The sequence below is a fragment of the Amborella trichopoda genome, chromosome 12, assembly GCF_054954075.1.
Source record: "Amborella trichopoda isolate Santa Cruz 75 chromosome 12, AtrichopodaSantaCruz75HAP2 v2.0, whole genome shotgun sequence".
NCBI classification, from domain to species: domain Eukaryota; kingdom Viridiplantae; phylum Streptophyta; class Magnoliopsida; order Amborellales; family Amborellaceae; genus Amborella; species Amborella trichopoda.
Window position 1 is genome coordinate 46,701,274 of NC_142347.1, and position 7,609 is coordinate 46,708,882.

A 7,609-nucleotide genomic window follows, 5' to 3' on the forward strand; every position below is an offset into this window, starting at 1 on the left:
AACTAGCATTTTATTTCTTACTAGTTAGTGTAGTTTCTATCACCTTTAACACTGGGATCATAGTTATCAAGACTGGACCCGATCAGTAGTAGGATCGGTGTCGATTTAGGTTTGTTTGATCTGCCAAATAAAGTGGACAACTTTTTTTCTTACTTACAATATAATTCTTAGATTATTATTTATTTTTTTAATATTTTTAAAATCTGATTAAACCAATTTGATAGACAGTCGAACCGATTTTAATTAGACTCAAACATCACTGGTTCAATAACCGGTGCAATCTTGATAACATTGATTAGAATGCTAACTTTTTACATTTCATTTCGATCAAGTACCCAAATATGATAAAAAGAAATTGCCAATTTTCAATATTGAAAATTCTAAATAACTAGGGATATTCTAGTAATTATTATTATTATTTTTGGACAAGTTTAGAAGAGCGTGTACAGCATGATCCCATGGGAGAACTATGCATATACTTTTTAGCAAATGACCTACTTAGGAAATTTATTTGGATTGGAATATGAAAACTTTGAGATCCAATGTGGATTTATTGATGAGAAATTTCAAAAAATAAATGAATTTTGCTTGACAAGCGGTATTTTGAATAGGAAAAGCGGTACAGGAAGATTTGGTGAAAAAAAGAATTCTTCATCATATATGGAGTTGGTTTTCAATTACAAAAGAAGGCTTCGGAGTATCCGCAGTCGATGTTGCAATTAATCTCGCACATAATGTGAAGCAAAGGGTATTGAAAGTTAGACCTTGAAGGTTGTGGGCTCCGCCCATGTATAGAAGTATTAAATTGAATTTTGATGGTAGTTCGATTGGTAATCCAGGTGAGATGGGTTTTACAGATATTATAAGTAATTCAAATAGCATAATGTTTCTTTACTATGGAGGACCGTGTGGAGAGACAGCTACAAACTGTGCAGAAATGAAAGCTATTCTACAAGGTCTTCATATTTTTCATAAGAGGTTTTGCGTCTTACCTTGTTTTGTGGAGGGTGATTCGTTTAATGCTATCAATTGGTTTGTTTTGTGGAGGGTGATTCGTTTAATGCTATCAATTGGTTTGTTTTGTGGAGGGTGATTCGTTTAATGCTATCAATTGGTTTAATAAGAGATCTTGATCACCTTGAACATTACGGAGCAGATGGATGTAAGTTATGGATTTTACTAATTATTTGCAAGTATCATTCTGTCATGTTTACAGAGAGGCTAATGAGATCGCATATGGCTTAGTAAAAAGGGTTGTTCAACTGGGTGGATTGATCATTCCCGAGTCTTTAGAGTTTTAATATTTGTTGCAATTTTGTAATGTGATCTATTACAAATTAACGAAAGGAAAAAGTTTATACAAGGATGCTACCTTATAATGTAAAACTATGGATGCCCCTCAAAAATCCGTCGAAAAATGTAGTTTTAATGTTGAAAAACCCTTTGATTCATCATCTCGACATCGAGATGTATGACTACGAAAAATAAAAAGATTTTAAGTCTCAGAAATAGTGCATTTTATAATATATTATCTACGCCATCTATTTTCAAGATTTTTATATATTTATAGATCTACCTGATTTTAATCATTTTTAAAATTTAAAATTTTATAATTAGATATAAAAATAGATTTTGAAATAATCTTAAGAACATTTTGCATCAAATTTATATAACATGATAAAATTTGAAGGTACACCTTACCTCTACAAGTACGGATGCATCCGCATGCAAACTGCACTGTTAAATAAATCATAGATCCTCATCGAAATCAAAATCAAAAAAATAATTATAATATAAATAAATAAATCCCTCAACAAAAGTAATAATGAAAGGGAGAGTTTTTGTTTGTATGTTGGGGGCCGGGGGGGGGGGGGGGGGCTTGGCGGACCGATATTTTTTTAAAATTGGTTCCGTCTCGACTTATTCTGGATCCTAATCGACAATTTCCAATCTGATTTGACAATATAATTTTTGAAACACTTTAACCACTTAACTCGTTAGTAAGGTAAGTAAAAAAATTATATAGAAAAGTCCAATAGGTCATCTGTTTATAAGGAATAAAGAAAGAGGGACCAATCTAGTTACTTTGGCCAGACGTCCTAGTTTGTTTTGAAGTTTGAGAGGGGCGGATCTCCAGCATAAAGAAAACTGGCTGTAAATCCGTCAAATATTATAATAATAAATCGTAGCATGTCAAATCAATATAAATTAAACGGTAAATCTTTGAGTTCTATCTTGCCGGTTTAAAAGCATTTATTTTATGTAATTTTTTTCCTTCATTGAATCGCTTATTCTCTTTCCTCTCCCTGTATTGCTTCTCTCTCTTCCCCTCTTCAAGGCCAGAAGGCAAAACTAACAAACAGTGCTACTCTCTCTCTCCATCAAGGGCAGAAAGGTAACTTTTCTCTTCCTCCCTTGGAAAAATGACGCATATATCAATCACCGCAATAGTCCATCTGTGGGGCTAGGGCTGTTAAATATATTAGGGGTGGGTCTGATGTTTCAAAACATCATACTTTCCTAAACTTCACTTTGTCATTGTTTGGATATTGCTAATATCAGACGACTTGAGACCTCAGAATTTTGAAGCTTTTAGTAGTCTGATATTTGTGACACCAATTTACAGGAGGTCCAATTTCTGTATCTCGGATTGCTTGTTCGGAGTCCTGATGTGGAACATCGAACCACTAGGTTTGTTTAAACCTTTCATAGGCCATGTAGTCACTGCTCATTGGTGCTAGAAAGATCGAACAGGGCCGGTCGACCGGTCATGGGCCGGTTAACTGCTCCGAGTCGGTAAAGTTAAAAAATATATTTAAAATGGGTCAAAAAAACCCAAAACAAATAAAAAAATATGAAAAAAAGTAGATTATATATATATATATATTGTGTTATTACATAGAATTAATAGAATTAGCACAACAATTGAGGGACAAATCATCAATTGGGTGGATTTTTTAAAACTTGGACTCTGGGTTTTAAAACCAAAAAAGCCAAAATCGAGCTTGAAACTGTGTAATCGACCAAATTAGCATAATGAGCATGTGATGAACTTGATTAGTTTTAAAACAAACAAATTTTGATCCGAGAGGATAGTTTTCATCAATTTGTGTAGGATGCCAAATGATCATCATTAAAATTCGTACGGATCTCTAAAAAAATTATCACATGAATGTGAAATTTGACTTTCTATAAATCCGTTTTAAATTTAATGGTGACCTTTTTAGAGTCTTACACACATAAATAGAAAACAGTCCTATAGGATCATTTTTTTAAAAAAAAAAAAAAAACATAAAATTAGTATATGTGGCAAACAAAACAAAATTATATTTAAGGTAGAAAAAAAAAAAAGAAGAGAAAGTAGGAAAAAAATTGAACAACCCTTGGACATCGCAAAAGGCAAAAGTAGCATTAAAGTTGGGTATCATTTTCCCCTTCTCCCTCATGAGTACCCTCAAGGCCAAAACACATTGCTCTCCTCTCTCTATAACACACACTTGCATCTCTCAACGTCACGTCTCTTTCCCTCATTTCCGCGTCTCATGGACAAAACACGTTGCTTCTCAACTGCACCTTGTTTCTCTAGTTTGGTTCGTATGAAAATGTCCGTCCTCATACTAATTTATCTTTCACATCAAGTCATGCCAGTTGTGAAAATATGAGAGTAATTTTTCATATTTCTCTCACTCATATTCGGAGGAGTTACGCTTCACACCAATGGCGGCAAATCCCTAGAGCTTCTCTCTCTCTCTCTCTCTCAAAAAACCAAGACATTTCAGACAACATAATAAAGCTTAACCAATCCTCAGAAGTTAAGAATACTCCTTTTTTTTGCTGTATATAAGATAATTCAGACAACATAATAAAGCTTTTAGTGCCTCTTTTTCCTATAATCTACAATTATTCACGAAAAAAAAAATTACATAGCCCATTAAAAACCCATCAAATTCTTCCTTCTCGTAGAAAACCGGCGGCGCCACCAAATATGATTAAAAAAAAACCTCTCTCTGTCTCTACCCCTCTCCACGACACGTCACAATGCCCCTCGATTCCACCGCCAGCTTCCGGCCAAAAAACATAAATTCACGGCCAAAGTCGCCGGAAAACCAGAAACCATTATCTACGAATCCTGATCTTTCTCACTCTCCTCCTTTGAGACCTCCTCTTCCAAGCCATTCTCCTTTGGTGTCTCAAGGGCCCTCTTCTCCTGCTCCTCCGCCACCTCCTCACTGGTCGGATTCCTCACCCTCTCCTTCTGTTCCGCTCTCTTCTCCATGGCGGCCTTCAAATCCTCTAGAGCCTTCTTTGGGTCTCTCCTCCTCTTTATCAGAATCTCACTTATATCAGCAGGAGTCATCTCTGCTTCATCAACCAGAGCTTCAACGGCTTTTAGCCCCTCATCCTCTCCTTCGATTCCCAAATAATTCGTAACCAGAATTTTCAGAGCTTCGTAGCAGCAATAACTCATGAAAATATGCATATCCATTCTCCCTGACCTCAATAAAGCAGGATCCAATTTCTCAATGTGATTTGTCGTGAAAACGAAGATCCTCTCGCTTCCGCAGCAGGACCAGAGGCCATCGGTGAAGTTCAGGAGGCCGGATAGAGTCACGGTCTTCGTGTTGTTCTCCTCCTGGAGATTGGGAGTCGGGTTTGAGGGATCGGACGGGGTTGTCGGCTTCGGCTTCTTTGCCCGGTTGGAGAGATCGATCGAGCAGTCGATATCCTCGATGACGATGATCGACTTGCTCGTGGTCTTGATCAGGAGCTTCCGGAGCTCTGAATTCGAATGCACCTCCGTGAGCTCGAGGTCGTAGATGTCGTAGCCGAGGTGGTTGGCCATAGCAGCTATCATGCTTGACTTTCCGGTGCCGGGTGGGCCGTAGAGCAGGTACCCCCTCTTCCAGGCCCTCCCCGTCTTCTTGTAGAAGTCCTCGCCCTTCGCAAAATCATCGAGGTCGCCTTTGATCTCTGCCTTCTTTGCAGGGTTCATGGCCAGGGTATCGAAGGTCGATGGGTGCTTGAATGGCACCGACTCCCATGGGAGGCCCCTCCCGTCCATTGACCCGCCTCGCGTGTTTGTGTACAGGAGCCGGTCCCGGTTCCGCCTCCGAATTTCTGCAGCCACAGCCATTACGTGGTCGAGATATGCCGGGATGAGCACTTGCCTGTCCTTTTTGTGCATTTTCAGGACGAACATCCGCTTCTCCTCCGGCATTGGCCGCCATGAGATGGTCTGGGCCTGGCGCTGGGAGATGATATGTTCCCATACGGGAATGGCGCCATTGAAAGAGTCCTTGAGAATGTGATTGCTAGAGAGAGAAAATGTGAAGGCGGAGGAGTTGGAGAGGCGGGAGAGGGAGGCACGGGAGGCCAGGGTGGAGGCGGAGCGGGAGAGGTAGAGCTGCACCGAAGAGTAGAGGTCGTTCGGGCTCACCCCATCGGAGTCGTGGATGTCGAAGTAGCAGAAGGGGGAGAAGACGGAGGAGAAGCGGGCAAAGAAAGAAGTCAACATCGACCGGAATTCCGGTGGGAGGACGGTGTGGAGTAGGGCCTGGATGAAGGCGATGACGCCCATGAGGGAGGCCAGAGACGCCCAGACTTCTTTCATCGTTGGTGGATGTTTCTCTCTCTCTAAATATTTGTTTCTTTCTCTATTCGATTCCTGTGTTGGCTCTGCCCCTCCCTCTATTGGATTTACGAGAGACTCCCCCCACTTCCTCTGTGTCTTTCGCTTGACTTTCTCTCTCTCTCTTTCCTCTTCCTCTGGTTGCCACAGGTCTCTCCGTTAGGATTTCGATGTGAGGAATTAGTCCCGATGCTCTCTCTCTTCTCTCTACTTATATACACACACTCTCTATAGCTTCTATGGGACCCTTTTTCTCTCTCTATCTAGTTTTCAAGGGCATCCTCTCTCTCTCTACCCATCTCTGCTTCTCTGGTCATGGATGAACTTTCTCTCTCTCTATCTTGTTTCCAAGGGACTCACTCTGTCTCTCTTCCTCACCTCTGTTTCTCTACCCCACTCCGACTTTCTCCCTCTCTCTCTCGATCTCCGAGTCTTTTCTCTCTCGTCTTCTAGGTTTGGAAGACGAGGTTTTGTAGCTGGTGGTCCATTTAAAGCTTTTTCTCCGATGTTTTTGTGAATTTTTCGTGTACTATATATACAGAGCGAAAAAAATGAACATAATTTATGGGGTTCCTTATTGCAGGGGTTTTCCCTTGATTCTTGCACTCGCCTCTGCTTCCCTCTCTCTCTCTCATCTTTTTTACCATCTCTTTCTCCTCTCTCTCTCTCTCTCTCTACCCCGCGATTCTCTCTCCTGACCCTCTTTTGTATTCTTCTTATGATCTTATCCCCGGTCCTCCCGATTCTCTCTCTAACATTTTGACGCTGACTCTAATCTCTCTCCTCTCTCTTTGTTTTACCCTTCTCCCAATCCTACCTCTTTCTCTCTCTTACGATTTTCACACTCCGATTCTTTAGTTTCTTGCCACGTGCATTTATAGCCTCCCACTCTAATCTTTCTCTCTCCACATTTCCCTTTCTCTTTCTCTCTCTCCACATTTTCCTTTTAGTCTCTGCGCGTTTTGGGAGTTGGGGGTAATTTTTTTTTTGCTTGCCGTGTAAGACTGGGAATGTCATTTTTATTTTTATTTTTTATTTTTTGCTTCGTTTTTATTTTTATTTTTTTCTTTCATTTTTTTGGCTTACTTTTAATGGATATGTGTGCATGTGAAAAGTGAGGAAAGCGACCATAAAAGGCCCGGATCTTTTTGTGGGGACCGACTAAAAGGCCTAGATTTACCTTAAATTCCAGAGATGCCCCCGTTATTTAACATGACCATTATGCCCTGGTTGTAATTTATTGGCTACTTTGAAACTTTTCATCCGAGTTAATCTTATCAATCTTGTCAAGTCCCATGCTATCTTGTCCAACAATAAATAGGTATACTTACAATGTGTTTTACATATTTCAAGAGGAGCATACTGTATATTAACTCCCTCGGGGTAAAAGAGCTATTTGGGATATTATTATTATTATTATTTTTATCTAGAATTTTATGATCGGATTTACAAGATGATTATTTTTAAGGAAAAAAAAATTGGATTTTTGAGTTCTTCGACACTTAGATCTAGCCATCTAAAAATTGTTGCTTAATCTTAAAACGCTGAATTTTTCGAGCATAAAAAATGTACAATTTGAGTTTCTCTTTTTTGAGTGAGTGCCTATGTTGAACAAGTTATATCCTCATCCTCAATATTTGTGGTCCTTGAAAATGCTCCGAATTTAACTTCTTCAGCAATTTGAAGTGGTTTATGGTTAAAAATATATAAATTTCTGCAAATTGCTTTGGATAAAGTAAAAGACAGATTTTCAAATATGTAAAAATTATTATAAATTTATCTAAGATAATTTCATGAGGGACACTTCCAAACAACAAATAATTCATTATCATCATTAATTTATTGAAACCATGAACTATCATTGATAGCTAGTGTATCCAAACCAGCCCTACAGCTTGCATTCCACTTTCAAATTGTCATGACTATCATTGCCCTTTCAATGTACTTTGTCTTTATATTGAGGGACACTGCAAAACATTA

The 7,609-nt window shown here is 39.0% G+C and overlaps 1 protein-coding gene across 1 annotated transcript; it reads right to left on the reverse strand.

Moving 5' to 3' along the window:
* Positions 1–3,812: 3,812 nt before the first annotated feature.
* Positions 3,813–6,079, reverse strand: LOC18435513 (AAA-ATPase At4g25835). Its single transcript, XM_006845557.4, has one exon. The coding sequence runs from the start codon at positions 5,609–5,611 to the stop codon at positions 4,121–4,123; it is 1,491 nt and encodes a 496-aa protein (XP_006845620.1). The 5' UTR covers positions 5,612–6,079; the 3' UTR covers positions 3,813–4,120.
* Between the last annotated feature and the right edge of the window lie 1,530 nt (positions 6,080–7,609).

Excerpts from the sequence above, each read along its gene's own strand:
- LOC18435513 (XM_006845557.4), bottom strand. The coding sequence starts at position 5,611 with ATGAAAGAAGTCTGGGCGTCTCTGGCCTCCCTCATGGGCGTCATCGCC.